The sequence below is a fragment of the Esox lucius genome, chromosome 14, assembly GCF_011004845.1.
Source record: "Esox lucius isolate fEsoLuc1 chromosome 14, fEsoLuc1.pri, whole genome shotgun sequence".
Lineage (NCBI taxonomy): Eukaryota > Metazoa > Chordata > Actinopteri > Esociformes > Esocidae > Esox > Esox lucius.
In genome coordinates this window covers 9,669,168-9,690,658 of record NC_047582.1, presented here as the reverse complement: position 1 = coordinate 9,690,658, position 21,491 = coordinate 9,669,168, and the positions used below count along the sequence as shown (strand labels likewise).

Genomic DNA, 21,491 nt, shown 5'->3' with positions numbered 1-21,491 from the left:
ATAAACTCTAGAGGAATAATTATATTGTGATTATTTTTACATGGGCCATTTAAAATTCTAAACATATTAAAATTCCTGAAACATGTGTGAAACAGTTGAGTCAGAAGCTTGTGTGTAAGACGGTGCCTGACCCCTAAGCTAGTTTTACCGATAAACACAAATCGGGTTTCATAATTAATATCCGTATTTAAGAATCCACGATCCGTGGACCACACAATCTGTGATCATTTTAACATACCTATATAGGTAATTTGCATTGCCATACTGAATTTAGACTTTTAAAATATGTATTTAGGTTATAATGTTTTAATCTTGTGAGTTGATAAAAAATTCATAATCCTACTCAAGTCCGAGGGAAATCCTACTGCCCCTTTTAATTCCTGCCGGTTTGACGCGACTGCGCTTGCTCAGACATATACCTGGAAACCTCCAACATGGCGGCGAGAGGCCATGTGCAAGATCCTAATGACCGAAGACTCAGACCCATTTACGGTAACAATTAGCAGGGAAACAGCACATCTGTGCCTGATTAAATGTGTTTTAAATGTGTATCAATGTATCGGAGCGGTCGTCTGTCCAGTACATTGTGTCCGTGTCTCTGTGTGGGTAGTACCGCGGCCCCCGACTTTCCAGCCCAGGCTTGACTAGTATAATATTCGCCTGCAGCGCCGAATGACAGTGCACCTTGAGTGATTGTCAGCACAATTTTGACAACACACAGCTCTATACATTGCCCATTGTTTTAAATATTTACTGAGACCATTTTGCTTTAAAGGAACCCGAAAAAGAGCTTCAGCAATCAGTGTTTTTCACTCACAAAGTTCAGGTCTCTTTTTATTTGACAGCTAACGCTAGCTAGCTAATCGTAGCCGTGTTACCAGCAAGCTAACAGTAGTTAGCATTAACTGTGGTCGATCTGAGTTGTGTATAATACAGTAAATGAAATATTAGTAGTTTCGGTACATGGAACTAACTTACCGGTTACTCGGATGTATCTGGCAGGTTATAGTTATCATTACATTATGTAACTATTTACTGCACACTGAACGGATACATTTTACCTGGCTGCAGCTGTCTAGCGAAGTTGTCTGCTCTACTGTACCTAGCTAAGTTCGCTAGGTCACTAGAATGTGATTGTTTGGTTGGCTAGCTAAATCACGTTGACGTTACAGAGTCAAAACAGTGTTAATGTAGCCATTGATCGAGCATTCAATTGATGTTAGGCGATGAACTGTGAGCTAGTTTATTACTGTACAGTAGTTGGGTAGTTTTCTTAGTAGGGGTGTTTTTTATATCACGTATCTCTGAATCTTATGTCAAGTATGTTATCTGATTTGATTTAAAGTATAGAAATCAGTGATCATAGTTAACTAGCAAGCTTTCGCGTTATGTTTTCGGAGATGTGGATGGCCATAAGGATTAAGACAGGTTGGCAAGCTAGCTAGCTTAATGTCTGGTTGTGTTGATGCTTTACGCGTTAGCCTTTCGTTTTTGGCCATTCGTTTACATTCTGGTCATTTGTTGTATACTAATAGTTAAATCCATTTCGATTTTTAATGACTGCTCGAAACGTAAACCCTTGTTGATACTTACTTATTGTCTCAGCATTTTCTCATTTCATCTAGTCAAAACTAATCTATGTTGATTGTGATCACGTGACCGATCAAATCAACGAGTGGCTGTGGACACAATTCACATTTTAACCCTGCTTTTGTAAGTCAGAGAACTAGCTGCTGTATGGGTTAATTTGTTTGTTTGTGTTTCCTTATTAGATTTTGATACACATGCTGTCCATTTGGCACTATTGTAGAAGCATGTGGTTTATTAAGAGTGGGGAAACCATTCCGACACCATTATGTAGGCCTAGCTGTCATTTGTGCTGCTGACTTAGTGTAGGGCACTGTCTGTCTGTCTGGATGAGTTAATTTTGGCAGCCAGCTGTCCTGGAGCCTAAACCCCAAGCTTGCCTTGGGAAACAGACTGTATTTTGTTTTCAGCAGTCGTGAACCACACAAGAATGGCAGAGGTCAAAGGCACAACACACTCATAAGTTCAGTCGATCGGTTGTCGGTCACACTCAAACCCCCTCTCAAGACGAGACACACTCCATGTTGTGTATACATGTTTAGTCAGTTAGGTGGTAGCAGAATGCATTAGTCTCAGCTGGTGGGCGGACCTCTCGCTTGGTTTTGTCTTCACTTGTGAATATCCGGGCCAGGACATACACTTACTGTGCATCATGTTATCTTATGCCCTTCATACTGTGAAAGTGTCATTGTGGAAACAGCTGTTAGCGTATGAGAATTTGGATGTTTAAATTATTGAAATCTTTGTGCTGGTCTTAAGAAAACAGTTTGCTTGTTCGCTACTTTGCCTTATTACTCAATGAATTGTTTTTGTACAGAAAAAGACAAGCTCTCGTCTGTCCGTTATATCTGAAGCTGTTTGGTGTAGCTTATTTGATTCTGTGTTGTCATCTCCTCTCAGACTACCTGGACAATGGCAACAACAAGATGGCAATCCAGCAGGCTGACAAACTGCTGAAGAAACACAAGGACCTGCACTGTGCCAAGGTGGGCGGACCTCTCACTGTATGCAGGGCCCCGGGTGGGCGGACCTCTCACTGTATGCAGGGCCCCGGGTGGGCGGACCTCTCACTGTATGCAGGGCCCCGGGTGGGCGGACCTCTCACTGTATGCAGGGCCCCGGGTGGGCGGACCTCTCACTGTATGCAGGGCCCCGGGTGGGCGGACCTCTCACTGTATGCAGGGCCCCGGGTGGGCGGACCTCTCACTGTATTCAGGGCCCAAGGTGGTCAATTTTACTTGTCCAGTCTTATGGTCGGGAAGAACTTCCTAGCTGACGAGATTAGCACTTATTGCCCAGTTCTGACCCCGTAGTCTCTGATGCCCTCCCCCAACGAGGACGATGGTGATGGTGGTATGTTACTTACTTACTTAAACCTACTTGTCCTTAGGTGTTGAAGGCGATAGGTATGCAGCGAACAGGGAAGCAAGATGAGGCGTTTAACCTGGCCCAGGAGGTGGCCACCCTGGAGCCTACTGATGACAACTCTCTACAGGCTCTAACTATTCTGTACCGAGAGATGCACCGCCGTGAGTACACACACACACACACACACACACACTTTCAGTAGGATGGTGTCGATGCTTTGACACTGTTGACACCCCCCTCTTTCCCCTGAAGCTGAGTTGGTGACTAAGCTGTATGAAGCTGCCGTCAGGAAGGTTCCTCTCAGTGAGGAGTATCACTCTCATCTGTTCATGGCCTACGCCCGTGTTGGAGATTACAAGAAGATGCAGCAGGTCAGAAGACACGGTGTATTAACATGTCTACAGATGAGGTGTCGTGTGTGTTGTGCTAACCCAAGTCTCTGTCTCCAGGCAGGGATGGCGTTGTATAAGATCGTTCCTAAAAACCCCTACTACTTCTGGTCTGTCATGAGTCTGGTCATGCAGGTAGGGATGCATTCTTACTAGACGGGTCTGACTGCAGTCTGTCTTTGTATCCGTCTGTCTCTATAGGAAGTCTGTCTCGTGTCTGTCTGACTGCAACGGTGTCTGTCTGTGTATCGGTCTGTCTTGTGTCTGACCGCCACGGTCTCTGTCCGTCCGACCGCCACGGCCTCTGTCCGTCCGTCCGACCGCCACGGCCTCTGTCCGTCCGACCGACCGCCACGGCCTCTGTCCGTCCGACCGACCGCCACGGCCTCTGTCCGTCCGACCGACCGCCACGGCCTCTGTCCGTCCGACCGACCGCCACGGCCTCTGTCCGTCCGACCGACCGCCACGGCCTCTGTCCGTCCGACCGACCGCCACGGCCTCTGTCCGTCCGTCCGACCGCCACGGCCTCTGTCCGTCCGTCCGACCGCCACGGCCTCTGTCCGTCCGTCCGACCGCCACGGCCTCTGTCCGTCCGTCCGACCGCCACGGCCTCTGTCCGTCCGTCTGTCTGTCTGACTGACTGCCACGGCCTCTGTCTGTTTCAGGCCATCTCGGCACAGGATGAGAAGCTTGCCCAGACCATGTTCCTGCCCCTGGCTGAACGCATGGTGGAAAAGATGGTCAAGGAGGAGAAAATTGAGGCGGAGGCTGAGGTGCAGCTGTATTTTATGATCCTGGAAAGACTGGGGAAGTGTGTTGAGGCTCTCAACATGGTCCGTGGTCCTCTGGGAGGTAAAAGTGGTGTGTGTGTGTGTAATGCATATACACATTATGTAGACTGTGTTGGTTTGAGAGACTAAAGATGTGTGTGTGTGTGTGTGTGTGCTCCCATAGAGAAGTTGACCAGTGAGTTGCAGAGCAGGGAGAACAAGTGTATGATGATGTACCAACGATTACAGCTATGGCCTGAATGCAACGCTCTGTCTTACAAGCTTCTGCTCAAAAAGTGAGTGCACAGTATTCATGTACTTCACGTTTACCGTCATAGAGCTGTGGCCAAAAGTTTTGGCCCCCTTGCACTTTATTCAAATAACTCAGTTTCTGAAAAATTCTTTGAAGCTGCCATAAGTGTTTGACTTCCACAATTCTTTATTTCATTCTTCAGCCTTAAAGCTTCTATTCATCATTGCAGTGAAGCCTGAATGTTGATGTCGGTCCTGGAAAAAAATTCAAAAAATGTCCAAAGTTTGGAATCATTTCCTCCTAAAAGCTCCAACTTAGTTGTCTGCCAAGACTGCAAGAGGCATCAGACTAGTGATGGCTAAACGAGACTTCAATACCGTTATTTTAGCAGCAGGATATTATGTGGGCAGCACTCAGATATTCTTAATCACAATAAAAGCCATAATTGAAATTTATAAGACAATATAGTTAACCCTTGTGCACCCCTCAAATTGACTACCCTTTGGACACATTCGTGGACAAAAATGTACACGTAAAATAAACTGACAAAATATTTATTTCTTTCAGCTTTTTTTTCCATAAATCTCTTAAACAACTTAACCTGCTCAAAACAACCAAACATTCAATAGTTTTCTGGATTTTAACCCTTTAAATGCCAGCTTGGTTGTTTGAATTACCTCATTATTTATTACAAAGAATCATTACAAAAATTATATTTTCCATATAATAAATAGTAGAGGCATGGGGCTTTGGTGGTGATTAGAGTCTTGGATATGTCAAAGATAAGCAACAAAATTTATTTGATTGCATTAGTATATTTTATGTAGTGCCAGATACTCCCTCTGGACACCTTCGTGGAAAAAGATGTCCCACTGACTTCCATTAAAAACAATTTTTTTAATAAAATACAAGAATTTCATCCATTGGCCTTCAATGGGAAAATGGTTGAATCTGGTAGAAGAGTTTTTGCGCGTGTGTGTGCGTGTGGTGGAATACAGTAAAAATGTCAAATATCACTACTTTTCTGCAAAATGAAATGCTTACATTACAGAATGCATGGTTTTATACTCTAATAGCAGTGAGATAAAAACATATTTTTTTTAATGGAAGTCAATGAAAGACATTGGATTTAAAAAATTTACCAAAAAATAAGTTCTGCCAAAAAAAATCATGCCCCTAGCTGCAACACAGACAAAATGATCCCCAAATATTTATTTTTTTTGAAAAATTTACAAAAATGCATTAGGGTTAAGTCTTTAAAAAAGAACAGACAAGAACAACATTGGATTGGACATTAAACATAAAATTCCAGACTAGATTGTTAGCTATGTTGCCATACAGTCTACAGATCCGGGAAAATGGAAGGTTTTGAGTGAGGAACAGAAGGATTAAAATTAAGAGACCTCTGTAAATTCAACGCTCCTGCCTTCTCAACTTTTTGGAAAGGAAAGAAAAAGGTGCAGTGGTCTCAATTTTTTCCGGAGCTTTATATTTCAATGATGACTTTTATTTTGAAAAAGAAAATCTGCCTTAGGGCTGCTAGCATAATTTCCTGCTGCTAGAAGAACTGTATGGCCATTACTATGGCAAGGTGAGGTTTCGGTTGATGTCAGCCATGCGAGTTTAGCCGCCTTGGTGATGCATTCTCCCTTCAGAAAGGACAAGGGTATGTAACTTCAGCTCATGGAGGACTATATAACAACAGATTTTATTTATTACATTTTGTGAATAATGGTCAATGTTTTTATTGGGAAAAAATGTCTGCATCTAGTATCTATAAAAGATGCAATTAAGTTTTAAAACAACATTGCCTGACCTGGATAGGTGACTCGCACACTCATAATCTACAAATGCCCTCACTTCAGCATTGAGGGTCCTATTTAATACCAAGGAGCAGTGTTCTTAGCTAAATATTAAAAGAATAAACTGAAATGTATTCAATTATTTTATATTGCATAAGAAGTGTAGACTTAAAAAATTTTTTTTAATGAAGGTATGTAACATAATGAAAGTAAATATCTTTACAGTAAGGTAACTGATGCAATGTAAATTGAATGTTTGTTTTTGTGATGATGATTCAGGTTTTTAATCATGGTAGTAACAGATCATGAGATGAGTGTAATGCAGTTCATCTATAGAGCTGAGCCATGTTGACCTCAGCAAGCACAGATTCAGGTTCAAAAGATAATTGGGTGTTTATTTTGGAAAAAAAATTGGTTTGCATATCAGTTTCAGGTAAAGTACTTGGGTACCAATACTTTTGGCCTCAGCTGTATTATGGAACACATTAGCATTTCTCTTAAGGAGTGGGCCTTCACTCTTTTAAACCCCCAGCCCTCCTCTCGCTCTCGCTCTCTGCCTCTAATCTCTTCTCTCTCCCCATCTCTCCCTCTAGTCCTGATGATTGGCAGTTCTATCTTTCCTATTTTGACTCTCTCTTCCATCTGATGGACATGTCCTGGAGCCCATCAGAGGAAGGACAGCAGTGAGTACTCCGTGTCTGAGGGAGAGCAGCTGATAACGGCTTACTATGAACAGATTATTCCCCTTTTGTTGGTCTGCTCTTAGAAGGTAGATGTTTTAACTCCTGTAACAGCAGACCAGGTGGGTGAATCCCTCTGCTCCACTCTCTAGCTGTGTGGAGGGTCATGTGACAACCACAGTGGCGGAGGCGGTGAAGTTTGTAGTGGACAGGATGGCGGAGGAGGACAAGAAGGACTCTCGTCCGCTTAGAGGACCGTACATGGCTTGTCTAGAACTCATCCACAGACTCCGACAGAGAGGCTGCCCTGATGACAAAGAGCTAGGTACTCTCTCGCGCACGCACGCCCGCACTCAGCCAGTTTCCTTCACTGTTGAATATGTTAACTGTTTATATTGGTTGATGTCTTCAGGTGATCCATTGGAACTGATGGTTCAGTTCTTCGGGAAGTTCGGTGACAAACCGTGTTGCATTACTGACCTGAAGATATATCTACACCTGTTGCCCCCTGAGCAACACACACAGGTACACACACAACCTCCCTACTGGCTCTCACACACACACAACCTCCCTACTGACTAACACACACACACACACACAACCTCCCTACTGACTAACACACACACACACACACACACACACACAACCTCCCTACTGACTAACACACACACACACACACACACACACACAACCTCCCTACTGACTAACACACACACACACACACACACACACACACAACCTCCCTACTGACTAACACACACACACACACACACACACACACACAACCTCCCTACTGACTAACACACACACACACACACACACACACACACAACCTCCCTACTGACTAACACACACACACACACACACACACACACAACCTCCCTACTGACTAACACACACACACACACACACACACACAACCTCCCTACTGACTAACACACACACACACACACACACACACACACAACCTCCCTACTGACTAACACACACACACACACACACACACACAACCTCCCTACTGACTAACACACACACACACACACACACACACACACAACCTCCCTACTGACTAACACACACACACACACACACACACACACAACCTCCCTACTGACTAACACACACACACACACACACACACACACACAACCTCCCTACTGACTAACACACACACACACACACAACCTCCCTACTGACTAACACACACACACACACACAACCTCCCTACTGACTAACACACACACACACACACAACCTCCCTACTGACTAACACACACACACACACACAACCTCCCTACTGACTAACACACACACACACACACAACCTCCCTACTGACTAACACACACACACACACACACAACCTCCCTACTGACTAACACACACACACACACACACAACCTCCCTACTGACTAACACACACACACACACACACAACCTCCCTACTGACTAACACACACACACACACACACACACAACCTCCCTACTGACTAACACACACACACACACACACACACAACCTCCCTACTGACTAACACACACACACACACACACAACCTCCCTACTGACTAACACACACACACACACACACAACCTCCCTACTGACTAACACACACACACACACACACACAACCTCCCTACTGACTAACACACACACACACACACACAACCTCCCTACTGACTAACACACACACACACACACACACACACACAACCTCCCTACTGACTAACACACACACACACACACACACACACACAACCTCCCTACTGACTAACACACACACACACACACACACACACACACAACCTCCCTACTGACTAACACACACACACACACACACACACACACAACCTCCCTACTGACTAACACACACACACACACACACACACACAACCTCCCTACTGACTAACACACACACACACACACACACACACAACCTCCCTACTGACTAACACACACACACACACACACACACACACAACCTCCCTACTGACTAACACACACACACACACACACACACACACACAACCTCCCTACTGACTAACACACACACACACACACACAACCTCCCTACTGACTAACACACACACACACACACACACAACCTCCCTACTGACTAACGCACACACACGCACACACACAACCTCCCTACTGACTAACGCACACACACACACACACAACCTCCCTACTGACTAACACACACGGCTGCAGAACACTATCAGCTGTATGAGTGGATCACCAACCAAGCCCTTGAGTTAGATATGTCTGTTTAGCTCCTGTTTTCCATGTCTCATGTCACGGCAGTTCAGAAACCGTCTCGAGGAGTTGGTTCCGTTGGGGGAAGCGGGGGAGGACGGCTTCCGGTTTCCCGGGGACACCAAGGCATTGCAGAGACACCTGTGTGTGTGTCAGCTGAGCCGGGCACTGGGGCTGCAGCACGCCCTGGACACCGAAGGCAAACTGAGCCTCATCGCCCAACTCAAAGCCCACTACCACCACGGACTGCGCTTTCGTAAGGACACCTGCACCCTCGCCACATCCACCCTTCTATGTCTCAGAAGCACTTCCACTGGCACATTCACACCGCCACGACAGCGCTGTCAGCGAACAGCTGGTCGGTAGGCAGCGTTTGTCCGGTTGGCGCACGGGCTGTGCTCCATGGCGTTATGATACCCTAGCTAGCACAGCACCCAACCGGAAAATAACAACAGTCCTCTGCTGTCACAGCCCTAGTGTGACGTGTTTGTTTGTGTGTGTAACAGGAAAGTCGTGTCTAAAAACAGAGCTCCAGTTCTCTGATATGTACTGTCTCATGGCTGCTCACGTCTACATTGACCTCTGGACGGAAAATGGTGAGTCATTTTCTTCAGCTTCCATCTCTTCTCTTTTTCTTCTGTTTTGTTTTTCTTTCACTCCTCAATTTCAAATCTGTTCAAAAGGCTGTGTGTGTGTGTGTGTGTGTGTGTGGTAGGTGATGAGAACATGCTCTGGCAGTGTCTAGGATTATTAGAGGAGGGTTTGTCCTTCAGTCCCTCCAACGCCCAGTTCAAACTGCTCCTGCTGCTGCTCTTCTGCCGCCTGGGAGCCTTCCAGCCTGTGGTGGACCTGTACTCCAGCCTGGATGCCAAGCATGTCCAGCACGACACCATTGGGTGGGTGTGTCCGCCTGTGTCAATGTTTCTGGTCATCAGTTAGTTATGTGTACGTATTTGAAAAAAAAGTCTCACCAGAATCATTGATTTGGTTCGTCTTGGTTACCATATCACCAACTGAATTTCGTTCTGCCCCAGTACCCCTGCATTTGATCCTAAGCCCATTCCCATTAGTCTTCTCCAGTTCCCCCTGTAGATTGCAAGCTACCTGCAGGGGTCCTAGTTCCCCTGTCTGGTAATCAGCGTGTTGATCCTGGTGTTGTCCTCCCAGGTATCTGTTAACTCGTTACGCCGGCTCGTTGGGCCAGTTTGCTGCAGCCTCCCAGTCCTGCAACTTCTCCCTCAGGTTTTTCCACTCCAACCAGAAAGATGTGAGTTCCTCTTTAAATATGTTATAAATGTCTTCTATCCCTTGTGGTTTGAATCCTGAATGCTGAATGGCTGACAGCGGTGGTCAGGATCAATATGGTGTCTGATGGGTGTGTGTATTTGGGTAATGTATCATGGTGTAGTGCTGTGTCCCCTGTTGAGGAAATTCTTGAACTGAGGTATACTTGGTCCTATACATGTATGAATGGGATACTAGTTAAAAGTACTGAGTCCCCATGTTTGGATAAGATAGGGAATGTAGGAGAGGGGGATCTGGTGTTTAGGATCATTATTGACTGGTATCAGCAGATTATATGGTTACTCGTAAATCGATAAATCTGTATAACCCATCAGTGTCTATCTGTTGTTTGTCCAGATGCTGTGAGTCTTCTAGAGTTGAAGAGGTTACCCATGTGGGGGAGGGTAGCTTGCCCCTTGTGTGAAGCCTAGGTAGTAATAGAACAAAGGGAATATGTTCTGTTGAGTTAGGACAGCATTTTACCACACCCCTTTTTCCTCTAAATAATTCGAACTGTTCATTTATTTCAATTAGAGACTCCTCGGATGATTATATTTGTAAGCGTTTGACGTGTCTCTCTATTTGCAAATAAACTATTAAATTGTGCAAGAGAATTTTGTCTCTGTACTTCCTCCTTTAAGAGTTCTGATTGATGAAATTGCCATCACACCCCTTGTGCCTTATTGGTCTTGATATTTTCTTGATGATGTTCCCCTTTCTCACCTCTGATGTGTTTTCTCTCCAGACCTCAGAGTACATCATCCAGGCCTATAAGTATGGTGCTTTTGAGAAGATCCCAGAATTCATAGCGTTTAGGACCCGGCTTAACCAGTCGCTGCACTTTGCTCAGGTCCGCACAGAAAGGATGTTACTGGACCTGTACACCGAAGCTGACATGTTAGTACACACACACACACACACACACACACACACACAATGTATTCATTTGAGTGAACATATGTTTTAAAAAGGATTTAACATTGAGGAGGTCTCTGTAGGCCAGTACACATGGGACAAATGGCATCACCTCTTCCACAAACATGTAGCCTAGCCTTAAAGGGGCTGTATGTGTACACTATCAGTCAAAGGGTATTTCTTTATTTTCATGATTTTCAACATTGTAGAATAATAACAAAGATATCAATATGTCAAATAACACACATGGAATTATGTCCAAACATTTATGAAAACAAAATACATTTATAGCTGATGAGGCTGGTTGAGAGAATGCAGAGAGCGTGCATAGCTGTCATCAAGGTAAAGGCTAGCTTTGAAGAATCTACAAAGTGAAATCTGTTTTGATCTATATGATTCCATATGTGTTACTCAATAGTTTGGATGTCTTCTCTATTCTACAGCATAGAAAATTGTAAATATAAAGAAATACCCTTGAAAGGGTTGGTGTCCAAACATTTGACAGGTACTGTATATATGCATATAAGATGTTTACTGTACCACTAAAATTAATGCAAGCGCAATTGACCAGACATTTGCAGTTATTGTTTGAAGATAATGTTTCAAAAAAACCTACAAAATTGTAATGAAGTGCCTGGGATATTCACCTGTTCAACTTTCTCACTCATCGATCACATTGTATTGATGTGAGTCTCCTCAGACTGGCTTTAAACACTCGCAGTACTATCGCCCCATCCTAAACCACTCTGGACTAGCTAATACTTTTCCGGTCTCATTTGGTAATGGAAGCAGAGGAGGAGATGTCATGGTATTGTTTAAATGCAGTCTTGTAAAAAATGAGCAGTCGTCTGGCACATGGAATGAGAGAGACTGTGTTCAGCATAGTCTGGAGTTGAGACTTACAACATAAGCCTGAGACCACCTGATACCAAAGAGTCTTGGAGGACCTGTTCCAACAAGACTGGTATCTCCCTGTTGAACTTTCCACCTCTGTAATTCCAGTAAGAGGGAGGTTCTGGCCAACCACTAACCTCTCCAAGAAGATAACGCCACCTATGTTTAAGGTTTGCCACTTTGTAGCCATTAGGTTTTGTCATTCATTTCCCTCAGAGCCCTTTAGTGTGGATATGCACCTTGCCAAACAGGTTGAATCGTTTCTTGACTACTGGCTGAGTGGGCTCAGTCGTATCGAGGTGTCATTCTGATCTTAGGCCTCTTCAAAAATATTCTGGGTTCATCAGTTGTAGACTTGCACTAGTGTGCTTCACTTTCGTCTTGCATGAAGAACTGCATTGTTTGTGTTTCTCACTTCTGGTGCAGACCGTTTCAAAAAGCAGTCTGGGAGACAGCATGTTTGGATGATGAGCTCCTCCTTCTGGAAGACATCTGAATGTCATCTCCAAACGCCTGTTCTTCTTTTGACCTTACATGGGTTGTGGTGCACAGGCTTTGTCCAACATGGGCTAATAGCGCTTGATGTTAATTGACTACACTCCAGGGATACCCTGCTTTTATATTAACCCTGAGCCCGTAGTATCTTAAGTCCTAATACTTTGTAAACTCATTCCTAGTCCTCAATTCTGTTTTTATGGGAAAAAATATATCCTAGCTGCACTTTGATCCATTTCGCTGTTGGCTCTGTAATCCTCGTGTATAGGGCACTTACTGTGCCGCGTGGATTTATCATGGGAGTGAGGATTCAATGTGTTTGTGTTGAGGATAACTTTGTGCAGCTTGTTTCAGTAGTGGGCCGTCAAATAATTCCCCCTCCTAAAGTTTTGCTGAAATGACACGTTTTCTGGAAAGCTCCAGAATAAGTCACTCGTCCATTTCTCTGCATCTAAAACTTTCTCTGTGAGTAGTTTAGTGTCTTAAACATGGAATCGTTTCCATTCACATTTTGACGGATAACGTTCCAACTCTAAATCTGACTAACCGTCCCCGGTCCTTCAGCTGAACTGGGTCCATGTCATGTGCTCTGTGGACTCTGTCGCAGCAAGATGTATATCTGTCCAAAACATAATCAGACCATAACTTAAGGTTGTCAGTTACAACAGGCCTGTAAGCCCACACACACCCCAGCTTGTAACATGCTACTGTGTTGTTCCAGTACATTGAGCCTGGAGGAGAGTGTGAAGGCCATGGGTGTGTGTGCTGAGGAGGAGGACATTCCCTGGGACAACATGAGGGATAACCGAGACCTGACTGTCCTCGTCAGCTGGGACCCCAAGGATAGGTACACACACACACACACACACACATTCCCACACCTTGGTCATGACAGTCTGTAAAAAAGCGTGTGTGTTTGTTCCAGGGAGCTGACGGAGGAGCATCGTCGCCTATCTCTAGAAGAAGAGTCGGTCTGGTTGAAGGTTCGATCTCTGACGCTCCGCCTCCTCGCTTCATTGGCTCTGCTCGGACACGCTCCCTCACCACGAAACTCAGATAAGACCAATGAGAATGGTGTGACGACCAAAAGCTCCACCCTCCAGAACCTCCTGTCCCAGCTAGACCAAACGCTACAGACGGCAGCCCGGATTACAGAGAAACAGACAAAGGTACCCACACAGCCTACACAGTAATATGTCCTGTTATATTTACCATATAGAAGCTTATCTATTTACATTCTTCATCCATTTGCACTCATCCATGTGTTTTCATACGGCGGTCCCGGGGCATCAAATCAGCGACCCTGAGTCGCGCACGACCACTAACTGTTGCTGTGTTGTTTCAGTACCCGTTCCTGGGCCCTCCCTCGTCCCGCCTGGCCTCCGCTCTGTCTAGTGGCAGCTGTCACTGTCAGGCCTCTGCTCTGCGTCTGTCACTGACTCTACAAGAACTAGAGACCGCTGGACTGGGTAAGACGGGATCACCGGAGGAGGAGGAGGGAGGGATGCTGGGGTCCCCTGCCGTTGGCCTCCAAGCGTCTGTCCATCAACAGGAGCAGCAGGACTGGGAATGAGCGGGAGGGAGGGAGGAGAAGGTTCGGGGACAAAGGACATGCTTGTCATTTGTCGTTTTTTGGTTTTCCTCTCCAGATGACTCGTCGGAACTCCAAAGCCAGATCTGTAACACCTTTAAATCCATAGTAGTACAACTGCAGGGTAAGACACGTCTTCCAGATAACATCTGATGGCTGCCCTGGATGATTCCTGACGCCTGTCCTCTCCCTCCCCATCCAGAGATGCTGTCTCGATGTAAAGGGGAAGTGTTGGAGATGAAAGACAGGCGACTGAAGACCCAACCCTCCTTACTAGAAACGCTAGTCTTTTTCCTTGAGGTCTGTTTGTACTTTTCTGGTGGTCAATGATACATCATCACCATGGAAACGATAGACCAGAAAATATTTGAAGCTGTGCGTGCGTAATACTGTGTGTGTGTGTGTGTATAATACTGTGTTTCTCCTGATCAGACGGTGTGTGTGGTACTCTGGGTGGCCAGTTACTCAGCCAACGTCTTGCGGCCACTCAAGTCCAGCCTACAGAAGAAGAAGAAAAAGAAGAAAGACACCTGCACGGCTATGGTACCTCCTCTCCTCCCTTCTCACCGCCACACCACCCTGGGCTGTGTTCATTATGGCTTTATTGTTACAAATCATGTCGTCTTTACAGTGTGCGCTCTGAGTTCATTTTTAAATGCCCTGCAAACAGGCCTTTACCAGCCATTTACCAAAGTAGGACACAATAAAATGTGTGCCGCCGAGGACATGGAAGTAATCACTATATTTTGTAACTGAAATGTCATTTAACAATATTCAGTAAGTAGCCAATGCATGCCTGGTAGAATGAGATTTCCATGTCTATGGTTATTTATTTAGTGCTGCCATTACGTTCAGTACAGCCACACCATTAGGCACAGATATTAAACCAGTTTTCTAGGGCATCACTTAAGTCAGACTTTGTCATCAGTTTTCTTGGCAATTCAAGTTGTTTGGCCATTTACTTGTTTTTTTTTTCAATGTGAGTTTTAGTTGCAACTGCTTGTAAAGTGAAGAGAGACCTTTTAAAGAAGCAGTAGATTTGTCTCCTCTATATATATAGTATCTCACAAAAGTGAGTACACCCCTAACATTTTAGCGCAAATTTGATTATATCTTTTCATGTGACAACACGTCAGAAATGACACTTTGCTACAATGTAAAGTACTGAGTGTACAGCTTGTATAACAGTGTACATTTGCTGTCCCCTCAAAATAACTCCACACAGCCATAAATATCTAAACCGCTGGCAACAAAAGTGAGTACACCACTAAGTGAAGATGTCCAAATTGGGCCCAATTAGCCATTTCCTCTCCCCAGTGTCATGTGACTCGTTAGTGTTACAAGGTCTCAGGTGTGAATGGGGAGCAGGTGTGTTAAATTTGGTGTTATCGCTCTCAAACTTCCTCATACTGGTCACTGGAAGTTCAATATGGCACCTCATGGCAAAGAGCTCTCTGGGAAAATTTTTTTTCTCTACATAACGATGGCCTAGACTATAAGAAGATTTCCAAGATCCTGAAACTGAGCTGTAGCACGGTGGCCAAGACCATACAGCAGTTTAACAAGACAGGTTCCACTCAACAGGCCTTGCCATGGTCAACCAATTAATTTGAGTGCACAGGTTGAGTGCTCAGCGTCATATCCAGAGGTTGTCTTTGGGAAATAGACGTATGAGTGCTGCCAGCATTGTTGCAGAGTTTGAAGGGGTGCTCAAGAAAGCCTGCAAACAGTTTGCTGAAGACAAGCAGACTTAGGACATGGATTACTGGAACCATGTCCTGTGGATAAATGTATTTGGTTCAGATGGTGTCAAACGTGTGTGGCGGCAACCAGGTGAGGAGTACAAAGACAAGTGTGTCTTGCCTACAGTCAAGAATGGTAGTGGGAGTGTCATGGTCTGGGGCTGCATGAGTGCTTCCGGCAGTGGGGAGCTACAGTTTATTGAGGGAACCATGAATGCCAACATGTACTGTCACATACTGAAGCAGAGCATGATCCCCTCCCTTCGGAGACTGGGCTGCAGGGCAGTCTTCCAACATGATAACGACCCCAAACACATCTCCAAGACGACCACTGCCTTGCTAAAGAAGCTGAGGTTAAACATGATGGACTGGCCAAGCATATATCCAGACCTAAACCCTATTGAGCATCTGTGGGGCATCCTCAAATGGAAGGTGGAGGAGCGCAAGTTCTCTAACACCCACCAGCTCTGTGATGTCGTCATGGAGGAATGGAAGAGGACTCCAGTGGCAACCTGTGAAGCTATGGTGAACTCCATGCCCAAGAGGGTGAAAGCAGTGCTGGAAAATAATGGTGGCCACACAAAATATTGACACTTTTGGACATTTTCACATAGGGGTGTACTCACTTTAGTTGTGAGTGGTTTAGACATTAATGGCTGTGTGTTGTTATTTTGAGGGGACAGCAAATGTACACTTATACAAGCTGTACACTCACTACTTTACATTGTAGCAAAGTGTCATTTCTTTAGTGTTGTCACATAAAAAGATATAATCAAATATTTACAAAAATATGAGGGGTGTACTAAATTTTGAGATACTGTATATATTTTATATTTACATAAATACTTAGTTGCATACAGTGGATTGAAAAAGGTCTACACACACCTGTTAACATGCCAGGTTCTTGTGACGTAAAAGAATTAGACAAAGACAAATAATGTCAGACTTTTTTCCATCTTTAATGTGACCTATAACGTGGACAAATCAATTGAAAAACAAACTGAAATCTTTGAGGGGGTAACATTTGAAATAATAAACTCACAATATTATGTTTACCTAAGTGTGCACACCCTTAAACTAATAATTTTTTGAAGCACCTTTTGCTTTTATTACAGCACTCAGTCTTTTTGGGTAGGAGTCTATTAGCATGACGTGGCAATATTTGCCCACTCTTCTATGCAAAAGCGCTCCTGTAGACAGCCCTCTTCAGATCACCCCATATATGTTCAATTGGATTCAGGTCAGGGCTCTGGCTGGGCCATTCCAAAATGTTAATCTTCTTCTGGTGAAGCCATGCTTTTGTGGATTTGTATGTGTGCTTTGGGTCATTGTCGTGCTGAAATGTGAACTTTATCTTCAGCTTTCTAACGGACTCTTGAAGGTTTTGTGCCAAAATTGCCTGGTATTTGGAACTGTTCATAATTCCCTCCACCCTGACTAAGGCCCCGGTTCCAGCTGAAGATAAACAGCCCCAACGCATGATGCTGCCACCAACATGCTTCACTCTGGGTATGGGGTTCTTTGGGTGGTTTGCAGTGTTCTTTTCGCACCAAACATACTGTTTGGAATTATGGCCAAAAAGTTCAACCTTGGTTTCATCAGACCATAACACATTTTCCCACGTAGTTTTGGGGGACTTGATGTTTGTTTTTCCAAATTTCAGCCTGGCTTGGATGTTTTTCTTTGTAAGAAAAGGCTTCCGTCTTGCCACCCTACCCCATAGCCCATTCATATGAAGAATACGGGAGAGTTGTTACATTTAGCACACAGCCATTACTTGCCAGAAATTCCTGCAGTTCCTTTATTGTAGCTGTAGGCCTCTCGGAAGCCTCCCTGACCAGTTTTCTTCTTGTCTTTTCATACATTTTGGAGGGATGTCCAGTTCTTGGTAATGTCTCTGTTGTGCCATATTTTCTCCACTTGATGATGACTGTCTTCACTGTGTTCTATGGTATATGTAATGCTTTGGAAGGGTCTTTTGTACCCTTCTCCTGACTGATATCTTTCAACAATGAGATCCCTCTGATGCTTTGGAATCTCTCTGCAGACCATGGCTTTTGCTCTGCGATGCAACTGAAATGTCAGGAAAATCCTAGAACGGCTTAACTTTTTTGTGATTAATCAGAGTCACTTTAAATGATGGCAGGTGTGTAATGACTTCTATTTAACATGAGTTTGAATGTGATTGGTTAATTCTGATAACAGCCACATCCCCAGTTATAAGAGGGTGCACACTTATACAACCAGGTTATTGTAAGATTTTTATTTTTCATGTTCCCCTTAAGATTTAAATTTGTTTTTCAATTGAATTGTTCACATTATAGGTCACATTAAAGGTGGAAACATTTCTGACATGATTTATCTTTGTCTCATGTCTCACTTTTACATCACAAAAACTTGGCATTTTAACAGGGGTGTGTAGATTTTATGTCCTATGTGTATATATAAATAAAATTACCACAATAAGGGTTTCTGATAGTTATATGTATTATTGTAGAAACAATGCATAGCATGTTCATCTGTTATTTCAGTTTATATTTTAATATAATTAGGATTTTTGTATCTACCTGCCAGTGGCAGACAAACCATACAGTTCTTGCAGACCTTGACCCCATCAGAATTCGCTTCCAGTTTACCTCTATACCTCTGTCCCCACAGCCAGTGGTTCTGTGTGGCTTCCAGGAATGGACTAGCGGTCTGCAGGGTGTTGTGACCCAGGCTCTGGACCACGTGAAGGCCCAGGAAGCACAGCTGACAACCCTCAAACTAGCAGCCCTCACCTTAGAGGAAGGAGACCAGCAGACACAGGTGTGTGCGTGTGTGTGCGCGCGCGCGTGTGCGTGTGTGTGTGCGCGCGCGCGTGTGCGTGTGTGTGCGCGCGCGCGTGTGCGTGTGTGTGCGCGCGCGCGTGTGCGCGTACATGCATGCGTGCGCGCGCGCGTGTGTGCGTACATGCGTGCGTGCGAGAGACTGTTTCTTAACATGTGATCTAATTTCTCTCAGGAGGAGTGTGGGTTCACCCGGGTTGCCATGGACAAGGTTCAGAGTAGTTACCTTGGCTCGCTGCAGGAGCTGGGAGACCTACTAAGGAAGAGAGCAGATTCGCTGAAGAGCCTCAAGATATGACCCGTAACACTCGGCCATCGTCATGCCTGACCACCACCATTATACTGTCAATCATCTTATTTCACGCCCACCTCAAGCCTCCCCCATTCCACTTGAAGGAGAGTTGCCTGCCACCAACACACCCTTGCTTTTACATCTTTCCCTTCTCTCTCCCATTTCTCTCTCCCTTACTTTTCCTGGGTTTCTCTTTCTATAATAACACAGGATTCTCTGTCTCCCATTTTTCACCCTGTGAAGCATTATTACTCTCAATGCAGAACCACACATCTCCATCATATTGTGATAACATCACAGGAAAGCTCCAACATACTAGAGCCATAAGCAATTTTAGATGAACTACTCCAATAAATGATTGTACATAGTCTGAAGACAACAGAATATCAAATATCACATCAACTCCTTGACGGATCCTGAATGAGCCACTTTTCCCCATTAGTTACCAATGGACTCCTCACTTCCCCAAACTGATCGCGAAGCCCAAGTCTGGACACTGCGAATATGCCTCACTTACTGTATTAAAGTTAGGACTGCTGGACTGAGATGGTTAGCTGTTCCAACATGCAAGGAACGCCTGAAACCATGTCAACGGTTTGTTTCAAGAATGCACAACGCTGTAATGCTGAAGAAGGCTGCTGTAAGTTCAGACCTTTCCGTCAGCTACCCAAGAAACCATGTGACTGCGCTCCTCTCTGAGCAGCCAATGGCTGAAGGAGTCAATGAAGAGTTGGGGAGAACGGAAGACTGCCTGGATGGTCCTCCTCGTTGATCTGCCCTCGGGCGTGGTGAACCCATCACGCAACTCCCCCCATCCCATGCCTGCTTGATTTCAGCCCTCAATCCCAGACTCTGTTTTTACTTGTTCCTTTTTCTTTATAATTTCTCAGTTTGTCTTTCTGTTCATTAGTTTGAAACCCTGTCTGTAGTTACTGGAAAGTACAAACTCAAAAACAATAACATTAGAATACCTGAAAATCTGAAAATGCATACAATACTTGAATGTATTTCTAGATTTTTTTTTTTCTGGATCTTTGTAAAGTATGGGTGTCTCTGTGGTGTGCCTGGTGTAGTTACTGAGACAGTCAGTGGATGGATGGTTTTACCTTGGTAAGAAACCTGAGAAATCTACAACCTACTGTTAGTGTTGTAGCAGACAATGGCTAAAATCCAAAGATTTCTAAATTGTGATGTAGACAAAACAACGAAGTTGTCAGGTTCCAAGGAGAATGGGATGGGTGATTAAGAAGTAATTTGTTCTGGGAGAGACCTAGTAGCTCTGTCTTGTCTATTCGGGGTGTCTGTATTCTTTGGTCCTGTCTTGTCAACAGTTAAGGGAGCTGCTCTGAGTGCCCCATAATTCATTTCACTATCACAATGTCTTAACTAATCCAGTCACATGTGTATAATTATATACCAAAAACATGGACCAGTTGCCATGTCATTTTACATCTGATAACATACAGGGAAGGGAGGCTAGTATCAGACAGCAATGTACATTTAGTAGCATTGTGGAAAGTTCCAGTAGACATGCTTGTCTAATGTACAGCAGGGTTAACTGACTCAACTAGAACTATTTCAGCCATCCAGAAGTGTTCATCCTCTTTCTAATAATGGACAAATTCAGATCTGGGAAACCAGGTGTGATGTTTACCACCAGGTACAAAAAGTCTCAGACCTCCAGGAACAGAGTTGAATGGCACTGATGTGAAGTGATATGAATTGTGTGTTCTGTTCAAGACATTTCTATCTGCAGTGTGTTGCAGTGTTTTTAGTTCATGACCATGAACAAGTCTGCAGGGGCTGGTTTAAATATTTTATGGCCAAATTGTTGACTTAAAATCAGGGCTCATGGTATATAAATATTTCTATACAATGTGTCTTAACCCAGGTAGCAAACTAGAATAAGCTACCCCTAAAGGCACCGAATGGGCACGCAGAGGTTTAAGGTCACAGCCACCAGAGGGCACAAGAATACCATTCACTGCATGCTGAACAATACAAATTGTTTTTTTCAGGTTGTAAGTTTAGTTTGTTTAGCTTTCCCTTTTCAGGCAAGACATGGGCAAGAGGGGAGGAGCAGTTTGATGATCCTCCCACAGACACACACAACGCACCCCTCTAAAGATGACCTATGGACCAGCCCAAACCCCTGGGAAGAGCGGTGGACGGACCCATCTACAAGTCATGTCCTTGTTCAGAGAAGAAAGTGGTTGACAATCTGGAGTGTCATCTCAACCAGTCTCATTCTTTTGGTAGAAAATGGAAAACAAAACACTGGAATGTCAAAGGAGTTTTTCTAAATAAAATATATCAAGGTTTCTGTTTGTCTTTTATAAAGGCTTT

The 21,491-nt window shown here is 44.4% G+C and overlaps 1 protein-coding gene across 1 annotated transcript; it reads left to right on the top strand.

Moving 5' to 3' along the window:
- Nucleotides 1-384: 384 nt before the first annotated feature.
- Nucleotides 385-21,466, top strand: naa25 (N-alpha-acetyltransferase 25, NatB auxiliary subunit). Its single transcript, XM_010905388.5, has 23 exons — nt 385-492; nt 2,488-2,573; nt 2,978-3,116; nt 3,208-3,326; nt 3,405-3,479; nt 4,010-4,196; nt 4,299-4,410; nt 6,763-6,852; nt 7,002-7,174; nt 7,262-7,374; nt 9,153-9,360; nt 9,611-9,700; nt 9,820-10,000; nt 10,272-10,371; nt 11,134-11,285; nt 13,414-13,539; nt 13,618-13,861; nt 14,038-14,161; nt 14,342-14,407; nt 14,486-14,583; nt 14,716-14,826; nt 18,684-18,833; nt 19,029-21,466. Exons 1-23 carry the CDS (start codon nt 435-437, stop codon nt 19,149-19,151), a joined length of 2,925 nt encoding a protein of 974 aa, XP_010903690.2. The 5' UTR covers nt 385-434; the 3' UTR covers nt 19,152-21,466.
- The last annotated feature ends 25 nt before the right edge of the window (nt 21,467-21,491 follow it).

Bases quoted from the DNA above. Each gene is read 5' to 3' on its own strand.
- naa25 (XM_010905388.5), top strand. From the start codon at position 435: ATGGCGGCGAGAGGCCATGTGCAAGATCCTAATGACCGAAGACTCAGA. The intron at 6,853-7,001 runs GTGAGTACTCCG...TCCACTCTCTAG, and splicing joins CCATCAGAGGAAGGACAGCA to CTGTGTGGAGGGTCATGTGA. The intron at 10,001-10,271 runs GTGGGTGTGTCC...TTGTCCTCCCAG, and splicing joins GTCCAGCACGACACCATTGG to GTATCTGTTAACTCGTTACG.